We start from the raw sequence: 20290 nt of genomic DNA, 5'->3' as shown, positions 1-20290 counted from the left end.
TTTATGAGGCCTCTCTCATTGACATAACTGGTTTCTAGGAACTGCAAGTGCCTGTCATCAGTAGAGAAGCGTAAATTGGACAGTGTGATTAACTTTACTTTCACAACTGAATGACACAAACAGTTGTCTAGAAACTGTAGACACAGAATATCCTCACTTCCCAGATTGCTGGAATTTACTTTCCAGTGATAAAATCAGCCACTGAACAGTAACCAAAATCAACAAATGAGCTGACTTTAACAACCACCCAGAATCACAACTGGTCAGAAATAACTTTTGAAGAACATGTGATTTGAAGGGTGTTGTGCCTGCACCACCGCTGGCAGCCACCTGCACTGGTGTGGAATTGGTGCCAGTAAGGTGGCTCTGGAGGTGATCACGGCAGGTTTAGAACTGCCCAGATAAACAGAATTTCTCCATCACTGAAGGAGACTTTTTAATGTGAGACATGGAACGAACAAAAAAAGCTATAAAGACTTCAGCTTTTATTCTAAAAATAGATGTACCTTCTCTACTTGATCTTCCTAGATGGTATAATCTATATGTAAATGCTACTTAAAGTAAGAAAATATTTAAATTCACCATTATGTGTCCTGAAGAGATATTCAAAAGCTGTATTTGTGACTTAACCTATGCTATGAAGTATTACTGCATTTTCCTCTTAAATATCTTCCATTCTTGATATACAAAATGAGGTATATTACAAATGGAACTTTCTTTTCCTTAATGCACTCTTAAACATTGCAAATTTTGGAAGTATTGTCTTCTTTCATAGATCTTTATAAATTGACATCTTTTAGCATAAAAGAGAAGTTTCACAATGAAGACTTTGTTCGTCTTTAAAGGGTTCTCCTTAAATAATCACATTTTAAACAGTGACAAGTCATGTTCCGGGCAGGTCTCAATGTTACAGGTTTGTAGGGAATGGGAGTGGACAGTCTAACAATGAAAAAGAATACCAGCTTTTTATAATTTTGATTTAATCTAAGTCATGAAATTCTTAAAATGTGCTCTATAAAGTTACTATAAAATGGTTAGTTCTTAGAAACACTTGAAATGTAGTAACAGAAGGGTGCAATCCCAGTTTCTTAAGATTTAGTGATTTTTATGTTTGGGGTTTGGTTGGTGACCTAGGTCCTACCAGAAGCCTTCAATCCTCAACCAGCCTTTCTCAGGCTCTTATACTCATTTCTCTGGCTTGAAAACCAGTGACAAGGTATAAACAAGGCAGTAACAGTCACCAGAAAGCACATGTAAAAGGGACCCATGGCTTCTCTGAGGTTACCACGGCTCTTGCAGGTGACCTGGCTGCTGAACTGAGCAGCTCGCACCAGGGAGCCTCCTAGCGACATCGGTGTCTTCAGCCCTGGGTGCCCGAGTTCACGTATTTCCAAAATGGTCCAAATCTCACTAGAAAACAATCCAGTGAAGCCACAGAAAATTGGGAAATCACCACCACATTTATGAACTATTACTACAAAGAACTTCCGCAAGAGGGGAGATGATGTTTAGTGATCTTTTAGTAAACATTTTTTAGTGTAACAGTCTTTGCAACCAGGTTTTTTTAAAAAATCAAGCTTATAAACACCGTTGCTTTGTTTTCACTGGTATACACTAAAAATAGGATAGTAAATGGAAATACATGTTCTTATAGCATTTCCACAGGAAATGTTCATATTTTTCATGATACACTAAGTCATTTAGCAGTTACATATGCTACATCAACTAAAACACAGGTATTCTTTATTGCACATTTTAAAGTTTAAGGAGGATCTAGCTTATGAGGTGACTTTTATTTGGGGAGGAAATAATATTTTTTAATTGTTTGGCTCAAAAATGTATACTGGCTGCCAGGGCAGCTTATGTCTAAAAAACTTTTAAAAGAAATTTTTGGACTTTAAAGCCAATGAAATCTTTGACTGTGATGGACAGTACAGTCTGCTTTCTTCTTAGACTAAATTTCCCTCTTCAAAAGCCAATGAACAGTCCTGAGTACTGCTCTGGGAGGCAGGAGGGGGCTGGTCTCTAGAGCCAGAAGGCAAGAAGTCTCTTGCAGCACATGGAGGTGGATAATCCTGGGGCCCTTGGGCTGGACATGGTACTCGGGGACCAGGAATGAAATATTCTCTTGGGCCAAGAGGACCCAAAGGTTTAACAGGTGGGTGTCCTGGTACAAACTCTCGTGAATCGAAAGGCAGCTTTCCTGGTGGAATGCCTGGTCCATATTCCCTTGGGCCTAGAGGTGGACGCAAACCAGGACCTAGAAGAATAAAAATGAAGTTATGAAAATATATAGGAACTTAACTGAAATTAAGATGATTTCAGGTATTTTAAAGGTTTCATTTCACACTATCCTACTCACCAGGACTCCCGATGAGGCAAATGGAAGTACAAGTTTCAGGTGCATGTCATGGCCACACAGGCAAGATTTAATAAGGCTCTACCTGTGTGTTTTCCCACTGTGCAATGCCACTACCTTTACATCAAAAGAACTTGAGCTATACTTGAAAGCACTATATATCATACCAAGACGACAGATTATGAAATACACTGTTGCTTCATAGCAATGAAGAAACTTTGACAAAGGAAATGGTACTACTACTTAAAATCCATGCACTAGCTGAGCATGCCATCAAGATCAAGATACCTGCCGCCCTGGTGGGAAAGGCCTCCCATCTCCAATCCACTGAATTCACAACTCATTAAGGAGCAATTAAATTCTCCCTTGCCTTACACTGCCCATTCATCCCAAGTAGGAGTATGTGCTCACTCTTTACAGTCTACAACCCACTGTCAGTCTCCATTACAATGACTGTGAGCTCTTGGACTCTTAGTTCTACCCATTACAGAGCACGATACAATGTCACAGAAGTTTAATAAAAGTCATATTTCTAGCTTTCCAGACACAACTCCTTTCTTTGTCTACAAGTGGTGCTTACTGCCTGTCTGCAGAGGGAGACACAAAATGCCTGTGAGTGCTAACAAACTTGAGTAAATGTTAAAATGTACTAGGAGTCAGTTTTGACCTTTCACTGCATAGCCCATGCAATTGCAACTGTTAAAATTTTAGCAACAAGGGCCCTCCCTGGTGGCACAGCAGGTTAAAGCACAACACTAAGAAGCAAAGCCACTTCTGCATGAGTTCGATTCCTGCCTGCCCTGGAGGTGGTCCACATGGCACAGCAGACCTCTCCTGACCCGCCCACTGCTCCCCCAGCAGTGTACTTCCTCCATCTGCCTTTTCTGCTCCCCACTCTGTCTCTGATGAAGCCTCTCACCAACCCTGCACCTCTGGCCTGTACCGCAGTTCTGTGTGCACAAATAAATCTTTAAAAAAAAAATTTTCTAGCAACAAGTAGTTACACCATCATACCAAATGGTGGAGGAATTGGTCGTGGTCCAAAAGGCCCACAGAATGCAGGCGGTGGTCCATATCGAATAGGTGGTAGTGGGGAGCTCATGAAGGGTCCCACCCCTGGGAAAGATGGAGGGCCTCTTGCAGCCACATTAACCTGCAAAACAAGCAATTGAAGTTTTGAAACACTTGTTAGGGCAAGCAGTTTGTCCTAACACCACCAATGAAAGCTGAAACATAATGAAGCAGATGCAGGTGCCTGTCCAAAGTGCAGAACCAGTCCTGCAAAACACCTCCACCATCTGTCCCACTGATGCCTAAAGAGGTCACAGGAGGAACAGTTTCATTAGTCAGGTCTCCTTGTATGTTCATAGAAAGGGACAAAGAAGATGGTCAAAGGGTTATTAACAGGTGAAAAAAAAAATCTTATACACATCATAATATATTTGTAAGACAGCCTCAATCCCTCCCCATACCACAACATTCACTATTTCCATACTAAGAATGGAGCAGAGGGAAAAGAAATGAAAAGTCCACTCTCTCTACATATGGCAGTAGCTACTATTCAGAGTACCGTCAGTTCCCTTTCCTGTTATCTAATTCTCAAATCACTAATCTTGAAGTATGATCATCTTGTTTTAATTATGAGAGGGAAGAGAACATTAGATAATTTGCTGAAGGTCACACACAGGTAAGCAGTCATCTAAAATTCAACATCTGTTCTGACCCTAATCCCTGCTCTTCCTCCCTACCTCTGCCTCTTTCTCTTCTATTCTTGAAGTCTACCTCAAACAGCCCTTTAGTCTTATCCTGCCCTGTATAAAAAGTTTTCTCTCCTGGTAAGTGCATTCCTGGAGCCCTGCACTGAGGTTATTTCCCAACAGAGACAATATCTATACATCAGGAGGGCAGACCTAGTTCCAACAGCTACCTTCTCTCATCAGTATTGCTCTTTAAAGCATGAGACACTGACTGACCCTTTCTTAAATGAGACACTAGGTTTGAAATAAATACACATCTTTTATTTCAGCATGGAAGTAAGCACCAGGGGCCCAAGCACTAAGAAAATGTAGTTACGTGAATGTAACTTAACATGACTGCTAGGAACTGGTACAACATATAATTACAGATTTTCATAAGCAGTATTTCACTTCCAACAAACATTCTGTTAGCAATCTGTAATTCTAGATTATGCAAAATAAGATTTTTCTAGGGTACTGCAGAAAATAATCTTAAGTAGCATACATTTAGCAGATACATCATGACAATGAATTATGCAAATGCATAATATATTTCCTTTCCTTAGAGTACTCAATACTGAAAGATACAACATAAATAAAATGTGATGACTGCACATATTTTAGTTATTAAGAGATGTTCTAAACAGGTTAATCACCTAACAGAAACGGGAAAACCAAACAACCAGTCAGACTTCAGTACCCATAAGATAGTGTTGCCATGCAGTTTAAAACAAAGTAGGTGTCATGTTCTTCACATCCTTTCCAGAAATACCCCAAAAAAGCTCCAATCAGCCCTCAGATTCTAAGTACTTACTGCTCCTGGATGCTCAGCCAAGAGTGAAATGCTGGGAATGGAAGGGCCTTCAGACTCTTGGGACACAGTTTGCTTTTTGAAAAATAAATGAGATAGTACAGATACAACAGAACACACAAATAGAAGATGGATGAGGCAGATGTTGCAAAAGATTTAAGCCTTTTCTGAAATACCTAGTCTGGTTCCAAACCATTGCAGTACTTACCTTGCCCTCATCCAGCACCTTATTAGGTGAAGAGCCTCTTGAGTTGCTGTTCATCATGGGAGCTGTGACGGACGCCGGATCTGCCAAAGGCCAGAGAATGGGCTTCAAATTTTTTCTAACATAGATATTCTTTGAACAATAATAAAAATATCCTCTACCCAAGTCTTGCATGCATTTATAAATCTGAACACACAACTGACTGTTACCAAAGGCACAGGGTTTCCCAGATGCCTCAAACACTGAAGATAAGGCAGAGGCTTGACCACTGATCCCTTAAAAAAAAAAGAATCCCTTACATAGATCTTTTTTTCTCCAGGAAAAAAAAAACACAGCTACCAGCATGTCACAACTGTACAGGCAGGTCTATTTGCATGCATCTACATGAAACCTGTCACCCCTCAGCAAGGTCTACACATTATCATTAGAAACAGACATTTCATACTGTACTGGTGAGAAATGAATTATGCTGCAAAATTTTTAAAATCATAAAGCTTTACGGCCAGTTTTTATAATATTTGAGAGAAGAGTACAACACAAATTTAACAAATGAAACAGGCAAAAACTTATGTGTATATTATTTGTAGGCCTTATTTATATATACTAATGCTACTGATAAAAACTACTTTCTATTCTAAAGCAGAACTTACAATAGACTATCCACCAAGATAAATTCAGTAGTATTCTTTTCACATTGAACAGACCCAGTTCAAAAATGTGTACAATGGAATTCTCAAGTAAAAGGGGAAAAAAACTTGTGATAGTTTACTACAAGGCACCATGCGAAAGCTTACCAAATTCACCTGGAGGCACCTCCCGTGGGCCAAGTGTAGCAGACGGTGGTCTAGCAGGCAAGTCAGCTGCCAGTGGAGGGGAGCACTCCCCCCCGCTCACGGGAGAGGGGCCAAAAGAGCCGTTATGGTTGAAAGGACCTGAGGACAAATCAGACTGTTACCACTTTAAGTCAATCTTCCTGTCTTTAGTTAAAGTTTTAGAATTATTTCTTGGGAATCATTAACTATTACACACAGAAATTGAAGACATCTTGCACCAGAGACTAGACTGCTGTCCTTGAAAGTACTCCCTACCTCTTCGAGGTGGGTTCTGCATAATGGGCCTTCCTGGCATAGGTTTTACAATCACAGGTTCCTCTTGCAAAACTGCCATCTTTTGGGTTATTTCCAGTAATCTTGAAGATAGAAAAAAGAAGGAATGTAAATATTACGTCAATTTCTTACTAGATGCCACACAACATGACCCTAAAAACTTAATGCTACACCAAAAGAAAAGGTATCAAAATCACATACTTGTGTCTCAAGTTAGCGGCTTCTCTTTTCTCTTCAGCCATAGCTCTCTCTGCAGCACGAGCTTTGAGCTATAGGCGGAAAAAAAAAAAACTCAATTTTACAGCTGTGGTAGACTATGCACAAAATGAAGCAAAAAAAAAGAAATCTTACCCAGTTATCATGTGCTTTCTTCTCATGAGTAGCTATCTGAAAAACAAAATGCAACAGAAGATGTTTGTGGGAATTCACACTAAGCCTGTATTAGATAACCAAAAAATTCTGCAACCATACAGCAGTGTAACTATTACCTGGTTTTTAAATGAGCGCTCTGTTTTATGTAATTCTTCCTCCATTTCTTCAATTCTCCGCCTGAAAATTAAAATTACTTTTATCAGTTAAAGCACAATAAAAATTTTAATAAATCTTACCATGTTCCCATTGGTCTAATAACTGAATACTTAGATGCCATCCATACATGTGAAAGCAAATTTATATGGTTACAATTCAGATACAATATGACTAAAACTAACACACTATAACTTATTTAATTCCTAGAGATAGGGAATTATATATTTCCTTAACTGCTCTTCAATATGTTCTCTAATAACCCTGCTATAAATAACTTCCTCATAAAGCTTTTTCTTATTTAAGTTTATAAAAAATTTCCCAGAATGATGATGACTGGGTCTATCCAACAGCACAATCATTTAACTACATCATTAAAGCTGCCTTTCACTCCAGCACACAAAACTACATCCAACTAAGTCAGCATAAACCAAGCTCCTTTTTAGCTGTGTCTATATGGGGTGTAAGGAAATTTTTATTGATTTAATTTTCTTTTCCTTTATTAACTTAAAAATCTTTTCTCTTGTGTGAATTAAATGGATTTATATATTTTCTGACCACGTATTTACCCTTTGCTCTTTGTTCTGTTATATAAATATGGTTTTTTTAAAGCGTTTCATCAGCCACCAATGCCCTTTTTTTAGAAGTTGAACTCACTTGTAAGTTTTTACTTCTTCTGCAGCCAAAACTGCCCTTTCATCTGCAGCTGACAATTGTTGCTCTCTCTCTCGGCGTTCATACTCTTCTTGACTCAACTTCCTAGGATAAAATCAGTGTCAATGAAAAGTGTTTCTCTTTTTTTCCATCCGTCTGTCTAAAAGTATCATCCCAAATGTTATTTTGAAGCCTCTCTAAAATGCAAAGACAGTCTTACAGAATTAAAACCTGACCTTTATGGATAAAAACCAATCTCTTGGCAACTCATTGGCATTTTCTAACATCTCATATTTCTCTACTCAATAGTTAACAAAACAAGTGTTAAAAACAACAACAACAACAAAAAAAAAAACCCACTACATTCCCTTTGGGCAAGTTTCCATTGCTTAAGAGACAATGAAAACTCTTGGTGCTTAAGTGTAAAAGGCCAGGACTGGACAGCCTAGCATGACGGAAGCCTATTAGGATAAAGCAGGGGTAATTACTGTTGTTATTTCTACCACAGAAAGACCTGTAATTACTTCTCTTATTTCCAACATGGAAGGACTGATCTCAAGACAAGACTGGTATCATGATAACAGTAGTCAGCCAAAGAAAGAATCCTTTGAATTTATCTTTTAACTATGCAATTAAACACTACATTTCCACAGATCAGATATGAAATGCCTATTACCTATTTCAATAGAATTGTGATTAAGAAAAAATCTTACAATTGGCAATGTCTGTCGACTACAGAAAGACTTAAACTGTCTCAAAAATCAACATATAACCTACCAGAAAAGTCTGTTAAACCCAATAACCTTCAAGCTCAAGATGTCAATCTACTATAGCTACACAGACTTTAAGGTAGCAACATTTAATACTTTAAAAGTGCTGTTTTCTTATACCCCTGTACTTCTTTGTCTAGAGTTGCTTCAAAAGATACTTAATATTCTATCAATGAGAAGCAAAATGAGAAGAGCTATAGTAAAAAGTGTTTAAAACACCAAAGAGAAAAAGATTTATATATTATTTTATAACTGCCCATTAAACTCTTCAGCAAATATTTTATGAGTGGCTATAATAAACTGGTTGCCTAGGAAAATACCAAAGATAAAAACTATGGGCAAAGTACTGCCAGCTTGCACTAACAGAGTCCACAGTTTAAGCTAATAAGAACACAGAAAGAGAACAATCTCTGACTCTGACTTAATTATGAGAAAACAGACTGGAAGAAAGCAGTTTGCTTCTGCTGATGCATGTGTAGCCTAGGAATAATTTGAACACTGGACAAAAATATAAAGAACTTGCCTGAAGGAACTGGAGAGTTAAAAAGGAATTTCATTATTATAAGCCTCACATGTGAAGCTACTTTTCCATATGGTTCATTCACACATTGAAGATAATGAAGAAATATAGGAATTTTAGCCAATTCCTGAGTTGAAAGAAGTTAAATTCAGGGCTACCCCCTTGGGGAAGAACCCCTCCTAAAAGTACCAGGCTTTGGATTGAGACTACAAAGATTTGTGCACTGCACCAATAGGCAGGAAAAATAGCATTATTTTTGAATGATAATTGTATTAATTTATCTTGCTTAACTGGGTTTGATTTACTTAATTGGATTAAAGTGATTAAGGAAAGCTTGGGTTAAAGTAATAGTTACCTGTTAGAAATAAATTCAGTATTTTCTAAAGAAAAATAACCATCATCTTAAACTTTAACCTTCCCTACAATTATCATATACCATGCCTGCCAATCAAAACTGACTCTGTACTCTACAAAACACTGTGATCAAAATCTTAAACAAAAGAAATGGAGACCCACTGGAGATACAGGTACTGGAATTATCACATAGATTTTAAAATAATTGTACTTCATATACCCAAGAAGTGAAAGTCAGGGCTACCACTTTTAGCAGGGGATTAGAAAAACTATAAAACTGAAAGAGTGCCTGGGTTAAAAACTCAATGAGTATGTTTAGTAGCAGATTTGACAATTGAGATTTTCACACCCTGGAAGATAAGGGAGACCAAAAAAAACCAGAATGGCACAAAAACAGCTAAGAATGAGGGAGACTCCTAGGGAAATAACCAATGCTTAACTGAAATGCCAGAATAACATGAAAAAGACCCAGAAATCCATGAAGCTGAAAAAACCTCAAGCAGCATAAATGCAAAAAAGGTAGAGAGGGCGAAGGAAAGGGAAGCAAACACAAAACACCCACAACTAGGCACCTTCCAGTAGATGGGTGGTGCCTAGAAAAGATTAAAGCAGCAAAGGGAAGGGTGAGACATCTGGTAAGTGAAAATAAGAGTGCTACTGGATTCCACAAAGAAACTCTAAAGGCAGAAAATAACTGGTTATCTTTAAAGTGCTTGAAATCAATTAATTAAAAAATCCAGTAGCCAGCAGAAAGAGCCTTTTAAAATGTGTTTTCAAAATGAAGACACTGTGATACAAAGATAAACTGGAAATTTGATTAAAGGATGTTCTTCAAATAGGATGAAAGTGATCTTATTTCAAAGTGGAAAATCAAAGACAGAGATGAGAATGAAGACCTACAGAAACTCAGCATGTGAAGTGAATGAACAAGGGCCGGACTGCAGAGCCTTATACATAAACCACATAGTAGTATAAAATGTTCAGGATAGCATCTGAGTGACAAGGGTGTTCACGCCTGGATGTGGATTAAATCATGTTGCACTCCTTAGGTTAAGTACACAGTCATACAGCAACCTGTAACTACCATGCTTCGAGGGGGGGAAGAATTATTCACACATTAAACTAACCCAAAATATAGAAAAGAGAAAAGGGAATACAGAAAGGCCATCAAATAGAAAGTCAACATCCCGTGCACACATATATCTAAAAATTTATTTAGAAGTTATAAGGGGGAAAAAAAATGTGTTCACCCAGTCTCCTGTTTCCTTAAGCTACTATCTAGAAAAGGTTTTAAGGAACATAAACATCTGAATGGGTAGGAGACTACCAGGCTGAGGTCATGTGAAAAAGGACACTACAGAGGCAGCAGTACATGTAATGAAGAATAGAGAGCGGCAAGCAAGACCTGTGTTCTGCGTGGCCTTGAGGGAGCGTCAGGACTGCAGGAAATGCACCTGGCAGACACTCAGGACATCTGAGGGAAGTGCCCGGGGCGCCTGGCTGGAATCTGGAACTGATCCTTAAGCACCCTTGATAGATCAGAAACCCATGATAACATGGACTGACTTGTGATTCAGAAAGTTCACTCTAGTGGCTGTGGAGAAAATCAGTTTTGAAGGAGGAATATAGGGAAGGGAAACAAAGAGGTGGTTTACTAAAGGCTGGCAAAAAAGATGATACAACAGAACTCTGGAGGTAAAGGCAGTGTGTACTCTGCCACTTTCAGACATGGGGATGAAGCAGATATTGGAGGAATTGAGTGAAGTTGTGTTACACTGACAGAATTGTGAAAAGTAACAGCCATCTGGTAGTCCAAATTGTTAGGATCTAAGAAGTCCTCTTTCAAAAGAAACAAGGAAGAACCATTTCTCTGAAGTGTTCACATACTTAAGATATGGCTTGAACAAAATTTGGAAAATGTAAATGGAGTGCTTGGTGAATAAAGAATTAGAGAAACAGTGGCACAGTTTCAGCAGCAGTGCAAACATTTTAAAAAGATTAAATTTGCCTTAGCCAGACAAGCCTGTTCCTAGTTGCCATGTAAGCGAAAGAGTGAGTACAGGAGCAGACGCAACCAGCCACTGCCACCAACAACCTGTTTTTCAAGAATTCAGATATTTTAGTGAAGAAAAAAACTACAAAAGTCTGACTTTCAAAAGATACTGAACTCCAATTCTGAGATGTCTGGTCTTCAGAGTTCCTAAACATACACATCAAACAAGTGTTTTTATACTCAAAACTCCCAAGTCCCTAAGTCCAAAACTTCAAGTATTCCTTTTGAAGTTCCTATTTTACACAGTACACAAGCCATTCAGGATTTCAAAAGGCCATATATTTACAAACCAGAGCAAGAATGCAAGGTTGAGAATGATCTAACATAACCAAGAAATAAGGTGAGCTAAGTGGTGGAGCTGTGGAAAGGGCACAAAGATTTCCAAGGCACAGCAGTCACTGCTGGAGCCAGTCAACCACACCCCTCGTACACCCCCCCCCCCCCCCCGATAGATGGCAGGCAGCAGCTTCTGAAGAGTGGTCAGAACAGAAAGATCACCCAAGTTATGAGAAGCAATGGTAAAACACTGTAACCACAGCTGGGGAAAAATTGCTAATGCCTTCTAAGAGTCAAAATTACCTGTGACAGCACACATGCTTACTGACACCAACACTGTTAACACTGTTAACAGGACAATCCATCTTACTTTTGCAGTGCCATCTCCTTCTGCTGGTAGAGTTCATTCAGAATCTCCACTTTCTGCCTCAGGGTTTTGCATTCATCCTCCAGTAGAGTTTTAGTAGACAGCAGAGAGCTGCAATCACCTTCCAATTTCTTTATTTCATCTGTAAAGGGTAAACATGAGCTTTGTGAATGTGTACAGGAACCTGAGAACTTGGTGAGGGGGTGGGGAAGGCGGAGAAACATGTAAGCAGAAAACCAGGACTTATCTTTCCAAAGCAATTCTCTATCTTTCCACTATTTGGCAATTTCTTCTCAACAAGCAACCTACCTTCTAGGTTACATTTAGTGGACATCGAGGCTCTTAGTTTACTTTGTAAAAGTTTTAGATCCTCTTCAACTACTGACATAGCAGTTTGTGTCTGAAAGGTGCAGAAGATAAAAGTATTCGTAAGACTGAGACACAGTAAGAAATCACAGCATTTACGACATTCTAGAAAAAGGACTGTACCCGAGAAACATCCATCAGATGCTTGATCTGGGCTTTCACCTTCTCACTCGAGTCCCCTGAAACACAAAAAATGTTCACTGCTTTTCCTTCTTTGCTTTTTAACTATATTCTATTGATATCCCAAAAACAATTATTACATTTGAACATTCAAAGAAAGAAAAAAATAACACAACTGATTAGGACATTTCAATTGTTTTTTTAGATTTATTTATTTATTTATATATACACAACTGGGGTACAGGCCAGAGATAAAGGGGTGGTGAGAGGATTCACCAGAGACAGAGTGGGGAGAACAAGCAGGTTGACAAAATACACTGCTGAGGGGAGCAGCAGGCGGGTCAAGAGAGGTCTGCCACGCCATGTGGGTCACCTTCGGGCCTCGGGATTGAACTCGCACTGAAGTGGTTGCAGTCGTTTGCAGTGCTGTGTCCTAACCTGTTGCGCCACCAGGGAGGGCCCAGGAAACTTCGATTTTTAAGAGATTCAAATAGTAAATTCCAAGTGTGTGCAAGGAAAGCACCACCCATGCCACCCCCGAGGCAGCAAGTGTGCATGTGAGACTTCTCTCAGCTCTGCCTTCCCAGGGTCAAGTGCTTTATTTAGAAAGACTCACTCCTCTGTCTCCCTGAATCTACTGCCAGGCATGTGCAAACAGCCACCATGAAAGCTATAGCCCATGTGGGATACAGTGAATAGAAGATGAACCATGGGCCCTCCCCTGATGGTGCAACGAATTAAAGCACAGCACTGTGAAGCTCACAGTGGCTCACAGTAGTCAAGTCAGTGTGAGTTTGCTCCCTGGTCAGGGAGGTGACCTACATGGCGCAGCAGACCTCTCCTGACCCACCCACTGTTCCCTTGAGCAGTGTACTTCATTCATCTGCCTGTTCTGCTCTCCATTCTGTCTATGGTGAAACCTCTCACCGCCCCTGCACCTCTGGCCTGTACCTCAGTTCTTTATATATAAACAAATCTTTGAAAAAAAAAGATGATGATAAGCCTTATCAGTATACACTGCTGTCCATTAGCTTCTGCTCTCACAGCCTGAGTTCGCTTATGGCTCCCAACATCGCAGTGCTCTGAACTTGGCTGTGGGCCTAAAGACCACACAGCTACACAGATGAGCATTACATTTCAGTGTCATCTCCATAAAGCTGAGAAACACTTTCTCCTGCTGAATACTGTTCAGTAAGACACAACTAATGGTGCTTTAGCTCAGGTGCCCACACCCAGTTTGTGAACCCAGTCAGGGTTCACTGCCTGCCCACTGCTGCATCACAACCCCAGCAAGCCCCTCTGCCCAAGGCACATGATGTCATAAAGAAATTCAGTCAGTTGCCATGTAGCAACAGTACAAGCAAGGGCTAGAAGAACTATAAACTTCAGTTCCTCTGATATCAGTCTTACCTGCCACTTCTCCATTTGCTAATTCAGCTAAGTCATTTTCTCCTGTAGCTTGACCTTCAGGTTCAGATTCACAATCTAACCGATACAACTGTGTAATGCAATTAGTCAAAGCCTAGAAAAAAAGCAAAAGGATATTTAAAAGCCTTTCAACTTAAATTTAGCTGGTTTCATGAGAATTAAACATAAATTCAAGAAAATAAACTTACATTAATATTATCATCTTTGTGAGTCAGAGTTACTTCCCAATCTTTCTGAGATTTCTCAAATGATTTGATTTGCTCACAGAGTTCAGAATGAGATTTACTCCAGTCTTTTACTTCCTGCTGCAACTGAGGATTTAAAACATATACATTTCCAAAGTTAAAACTTTTGCGTTAGTGACATCAGGAGACAGACAAGAAGCCATGCTTCTCTCTGGCCTATTGCCTTGGAAAAGGGACAGGAAGAGTTGCTCTCTCACAAATGCAGTGAGCACAAGTGAACAGACTTAAAAGGATTACAGAGAATTCATACAGAAACAGAAAGACACATCTGACTAACAGATTCCAGATCATGTAATTTTCCTTTGGTTAGTAAAACAGAACCTTCTCAAAGGAACACTATAAATACCTAATTCTTAGTTTAAGAAGTCAATCTAATTTCCAGTAAAGCTGTTTAAATTTGATGTTTGACAAGATGAATACTAAACTCTCTGATAGTCACAAAAAATTACATAAAAACAAAATTCAAAACAAATGGCTTTGATTTTTGGGAGCAAATGAACTCTGCGTATCTAAGAATGGAATACTGATTGCATTCACTTAGAAACAGATCTGAGAAAAGATATTCAAGAAGTTAAAGATGTTCCATCCTCTACTTCATATAATCTATAACATGAACTCTTCCTTACCTGCTCTTTTTTCTTTTTAAGCTTAGCATTTTCTTCTTGAACTCGGTGGCATTCAGATTTCACCTTCTCTTCACTTAGTTTAGCCTCATTAAGAGCAATTTGAACCTAAGAAAACACTCCTTTTAGATAATTAACTATAAAGAATTACACATCATCTAGTTTTTGGGTTCCACATATTTTGCACGTTATCAAGTGTTTGTCCTTTAACCAAACCAAGACACAATATCTTATAAAAATTGTAAACAGCTTACCTCTGACAATTCCGAAGCATTCATTGAAATAATATCCTTTAACATCTCTATAGCTTTCTTGTTTTCCAGGATCTTCCATGTGGAAAGTAACACACAAAAAAAAATGTATTAGGAGTTCAACAAAACCATGGTCTAACAGGATGGCCCCTAGGAAAAGGGGAAGTTCCAGGTTCCCTGCCCTACCCAGGAGGAGGGTTGAGCTGAGCAGGGAATAAAGGAGAGGAGAGAAGAGGAGAAGGAAGCAGGATGGGGAACAAGGAGGAGACCTAAGGAAGCCACATGGAGCAGCAAGCATGTGATGAAGAACCAGGCTTGTTTCCTGACCCTGGACTGGTTAAGGCAGATGTGGGTGAGAGACCTGTAGGGAGGTGACTATGGCAGTGTTTATATTGATTTTGATTTTGCTCTTTTCCTCCCATATTTGTCTGGCCATTTCTGACCCTTTTCCATGGGTCCTGGCCAGAAGGTGCTTTAGTCTTGTGGTAGGCTTTCAGGCCTTGTTTTGGGCCAATCCCTTTTGCGCTGACTTTTGCCCACGAGGGGATGGGTAGCTTCAGGTGTTTGGCTTCAGGTGTTTGATTTAGACATTACACTCTTTGTCTTCTGTATTGTATACTCACTGAATTAAAGGCCCTTTTCATTAAAGTTTTATATGTTTTGTCCTGATGCGGCGGATGGCAGAACCCACTTAGAACAGGCAGATTTGGGGCTTCAGGGGTGCCCCTCTCTCCCTGTCCTGTAACAGATTTGCTGCCCTGTAACAATGAGTCTACATTCCAAAAGGAAGAAACATCTAGAATTATACCCTGTAAGTCAGTAAAAGCAAATATCCTATTTTGGGCCCAAGAGAATGGTAAAAAATGAGAAAAAAAGTAAGTAATATAAGGGATTGAAATTTCACAGCATCAAAAACTATCCTGGTTATGAGATAATGTGGCAGACGATCAAACAAAAAGGTGAAAATAAAGAAAATGAAAACACCTCAAGTAACCAGTTCTAATAATTGTTTTTCCTCCCATGGAGATCACTAAAAAAAAGCTCTTAACAGAATTAAAAAATGGTTAGATCGAGAGAGTACAGACCATTTCCACATACAGAATTCCAAGTAATTTATTAAAGTCCTACCTCCTCAAGGAGGTGGAACACAGCCCCTTGCTCCCTCATACTTTGCAAGTAATATCTCCCTTGCATGCAGTGCAATATGCAAAAGAAGAGGGAAAGACAGTGCAATAGGAAACCTGGGAAATACCACCTCAGCCAGACGATAGACCTAACTCAGTCTACAATATATGGAGAGTCTGTCTGCTATCCCTGCAACTTCCAATTAATTCTAAAATTGCTCTAAAAAGTTAAAAATGCACGCAACATGGAACAAAAAATACTAAGACTGGGTTACGGTTTCTTAAGGGCTCTGTTTCAGAGCAGAGTAAAGCAATTTGAAAAACACCCTGAGGCTAAGGATAAAAGTATTTCCTAGGCTCATAAATATAACAATCTGTGCCATTACTAGCATTTAAAAGTTCCACAAAAAATGGAGAGAAATAAGTTTAACACTATGAGTCCTTATCTTATTCAGGCCAGAATGGGAAAATGCAGAAACAGCAAGTTAGAACACTAAACAGCAAAATTCTCACCACGTCCTTATTCTTTGCATTTTGTTCTCTCTCAGATTCTAACATAATAAGCAGATTTTTAGCTGTATCATCCAGAACTTCTTTACTTTCCTCAAGTCTCTTGATTTTATCCTACAAAAAAAAAAAATTTTAAGGTCAATAATAATCACTCATTTCTTCTGTTTTGAGAATTTAACAAATAACCAACAAAAAAAAAAAAAAAAAAAAAAACCAAGGAACTTCACCTTAAATTTAACTGATTCATCTGACAGAATAGTATTTTGTTTCTTGGTTTCCTGGACATGTATCTTTGATTCCTTGATCTATATTTAAAAAAGCAGTAAGTTAAGAAATACAGTATGTCATATGTATCAGGGAAAAAAAGCAATACTTTATAAGATTGCTCAAATCTGACTGACTTATAGGAAATAATGAAGTAACTATTTTAAAATTAATAACTGATATAAAGGCAGATTCAAGCTGGAACCACTGGGGGTGGACGAGGAAATGAAAAATTATACCTTCTGTTCATAATCTGACAACTTTTGTACAAGTTCTGCATTTTCCTTCATGATATTCTTCACCTTCTCAGCTATCTGCTTTTCAGTGACTAGGGGGCGGGCAGAGAATTCGTATAGTTAGTTTATATGAAACAGCCAACAATCTAGCAACAAACATACTTTACCTGATACTATGAGAAAAAAAGAACATCTCAGCATAACTAAGCCTTTAGAAAATAACCCAAGTTTAATAACATATAAGGTATAAGTGTTTAAATTTAAGAAAAATATAATAACCCTAATTTTACTAAGATTCCAATTAAAATTGATTTCAAAGAAATACAGTAAAATATTTTTGCTCAATATCTTTCCTTCATAAACTACTATCTTTTTAGAAACTGTGATCACTTCAAATATAAGTCATTTGCAAAAAGAAACAATATGAAAGCATACTGACTTATACATCTAATTATTATCATTTATACCACTAGCACAAAGCACTGTAAAAAAATTGACATTATATCCACATACAAAGTCAATCTGTCCAAATTAAATTAATCCTCTTCTCCCTACTCCCATTTAGTGCTCTACCTCGTCTCCCCTCCCAGCTGGAAACATCATCACCAACTACTCTATCATCCACATTAGTCAACTTAGAATTACTAAAACTTCCAGTGTCAGCAAATCTATCAGACATAAGATACAATTGCATCTACTTCTGCCTTACCTAAAATTCATGACAAAACGGCAATATTGAGAGAATAGTACAATTAACAAAATAAGTCTAAATATTTACCTTGATATACTCTACTCTTCACCTAAAAAGAAAAATAATTTAAATTTAATGCCAAAAAATTTTATAAACAGAAACAATTTAGCTCTTAATAATACAGTCAAATTGTAACCAAATCAAATTTAATAATGGTTTGGTTTAGCATAATGATACAAAGCATTAAAAAAAAGTTAATAAAAGACTGCATATTTAATTGGTAGTGATATTTCACAGCTTCTTTATATCTGAAGAAATGCTCCATGTAGCTAAAGGAGTCTTCACAAGTATCCAGGAAAAAGATGACCCTTCAAGTGATTTTACAACCATATATATCAGGAAAAAACATTAACAACGAAATGTCTCCGAAAATTAAGAAATAAAAAAATCCTTAATTTTATTAAGAATGCATACAATTCTTTTAAACACTATTGTGCTCAAATTGAAACTGATAGCTTTTCATCTGCAAAGCTCATTTACAAAGAATAATTTTTCCCAAATTATGTTACATAACTATGAAACAGAATGATATCCAATATAATCATTAAGCATGTAGACAGATATACACATATATAAGCAAAGAACATAGACACACAAGGAAATACTAAAAAATTACTACTCTCCTGGATATAAAAGCATTTTAAAAGTTTGTTCTATTTCCATGCAATTGTTTTTTCTGTATGGATGTTACAAATTTACATACTATACGGTTTAACATTGCTTTAGAGTCTAGGATTCTGCTTTTTTCCCCACATGTGATCAAGTCACCCTTATTAAATTACACAATATTGTTGCAATTTAATAGTTCCCTATTATGTATCATTTAGGATGTGCCATAAGAATTAATATTTTGTGGAATATCCTCATACAAGATTTAAAGCATGATTTTTTTTTAGTAAATTACTAAAGAGGGTATTAGACATTTTTCTTAAATTTCTGACATTACTAAAAGGTTATAGACATTTTTAAGATTTCTGACATTATTTTTCAAAATGGCTGTTAAAGAGTTCCCAATTCTATTAACAGTAATCCTACAAGTTTTGATAAGAGATTTATAAAGTCTTCTAACTGAAATTATGCACCTGTTGTCTTAAGTCTTTACCAAGATCATAAATTATTTTACAAGGCTAGCTTGAATAAGCATTAATTTGTGTTCATGTTAATAAATTATAAAGAAAAAGACCAGTGACTACAAACTAGCGCATGTATTATGAATCAAAGCATGAATTAATTTACTTACCACAAGAACAGATCTCCAGAAGAAAACAGAAAATGAAACAATTCCTAAGAAGACAGTCATAAGTACAGGTTCCCACGGCAGTCCATAAAAGTCAGGGCCAGGCTGAACACCATCAGGCAACTTAGCAACTAACTGAAATAGAAACATGAGGGGAAAAATGGGAAACCTTAAAGAAATCACAGTGACGTCACAAGAGGCATCCACAAAAATTCTACGACCACCACCATCAGGCAACTACTTCAAAAATCTCCAACGGTTTTCACTGTTTCAATAAAGACTTAATACTGATAACCGATATTTCTTGTTTGACTGTGTTTTTAAAAGCTTTAAGCTGAGTATTTCCAGTTTGTGATAGCAACTACTACATCATGTTATTTAACACACATCCAGAAAGCTCTTTTGATTTTTATGACTTTAAAGTCACATGAGACAAAACAAAAAAACAAGGAACATATTGTAGAGATAATCACGTTTATGGCCGCTAGTAAAATCAACTGACAATAAATAATGTGCTATACCTCTAAGATTTTCAATCTCAATTCTACTCTTTCATAGAGACACATGACCTAGACTGGTCTGAGTTTAACTGTAGTCGGTAAAACCCAGTGTCTCAGTTAACCAGCTCCGGGGCAGCGGCGCGAACACCTGGCTACTTCCGCACCATCTCCAAGGCTTCGGTGCTCTCACGGTTCAGGCCAGCTGGAACCCTGCCCCACGGCGCCAGGAGTCAAGGGGATGGGAACAGCTAGGAGTGTGGACCTTGCGGGGTGTTGACACCTATCAAAAAAGCACCACAGTGCCCGGCTCATCCAGCGCTTGATCAAAAGCGAGCAAGGGACTGAAAGCTCTCCCAAAGCTCTCCACATTCCTTACGTCCCCTCCGCAGGTCTGCCGCTCACGTCTCCCTCCCTCGTACTCCCGGGCCCCTCGGCTCAGGATGCGCCCACCCGCATGCGGGACTGGGGAGCCTGGTCACCTTCAGAAGCCTGGTTATCAGGGCTGCGTAGAACATCGAAAACGATCCCACAACCTCCGGGTTTCCCGGAGAAACAGGTACAGAAGTTACGGTAGGTGGAACCGAGTCCATGGCGCCCGAACGGCGGGGGTAAGACGGCGCTTCCCCGCCGAACGGCGCTGGACCCCGCTCTTTCACCTCCTCCTCCTCTCTGCCAAAGAGCCAGCTCAAGAGAAGTACACGAATGGACTTCGCCTCGCCAACTACTGACGCTATTGCCAAGCAGCACAAAACACGTCACAAACGCGGCCGGCGGCGGAAGTGAGCGCACAGACCAGGGGGCGGAGCCAGCGCGTGAAACTAACGCCTGCGGGCGGGGCACGCGGGCGAGATCAACGCCTACGGCGGGGGTGGGTGCCAGGAGGGCGGCAGGAAAGACCA

General features: G+C 38.8%; 1 protein-coding gene across 4 annotated transcripts in view; it reads right to left on the bottom strand.

Moving 5' to 3' along the window:
- Positions 1–1717: 1717 nt before the first annotated feature.
- The window catches only part of MIA3 (melanoma inhibitory activity family, member 3), a 53702-nt gene continuing 35129 nt past the window's right edge, over positions 1718–20290 (bottom strand). For 3 of the 4 annotated variants that reach the window (XM_012726822.1, XM_012726823.1, XM_004685245.2), the window contains exons 7-27: positions 18895–19026; positions 17682–17703; positions 16907–16995; positions 16631–16708; positions 16407–16517; positions 14773–14844; positions 14522–14626; positions 13839–13961; positions 13633–13744; positions 12226–12281; positions 12046–12136; positions 11740–11878; positions 7400–7501; positions 6706–6766; positions 6569–6604; positions 6419–6486; positions 6200–6300; positions 5906–6043; positions 5115–5194; positions 3374–3512; positions 1718–2260 (exon numbers count right to left, since the gene is read on the bottom strand). In XM_012726822.1, coding sequence (XP_012582276.1) covers positions 1950–2260; positions 3374–3512; positions 5115–5194; positions 5906–6043; positions 6200–6300; positions 6419–6486; positions 6569–6604; positions 6706–6766; positions 7400–7501; positions 11740–11878; positions 12046–12136; positions 12226–12281; positions 13633–13744; positions 13839–13961; positions 14522–14626; positions 14773–14844; positions 16407–16517; positions 16631–16708; positions 16907–16995; positions 17682–17703; positions 18895–19026 — 2166 coding nt within the window. In that variant the 3' untranslated portion in view covers positions 1718–1949. Of the gene's footprint in view, positions 2261–3373; positions 3513–5114; positions 5195–5905; positions 6044–6199; positions 6301–6418; positions 6487–6568; positions 6605–6705; positions 6767–7399; positions 7502–11739; positions 11879–12045; positions 12137–12225; positions 12282–13632; positions 13745–13838; positions 13962–14521; positions 14627–14772; positions 14845–16406; positions 16518–16630; positions 16709–16906; positions 16996–17681; positions 17704–18894; positions 19027–19870; positions 20109–20290 lie in introns of those variants that run through there. The other variant, XM_012726824.1, reaches the window with a different exon arrangement.

The sequence above is a fragment of the Condylura cristata genome, unplaced genomic scaffold (assembly GCF_000260355.1).
Source record: "Condylura cristata isolate star-nosed mole 26May11 unplaced genomic scaffold, ConCri1.0 scaffold00018, whole genome shotgun sequence".
In the NCBI taxonomy this organism is placed as follows: Eukaryota; Metazoa; Chordata; class Mammalia; order Eulipotyphla; family Talpidae; genus Condylura; species Condylura cristata.
Note: the sequence above shows the minus strand (reverse complement) of the source record. Positions and strands in the feature narration are given on the sequence as shown.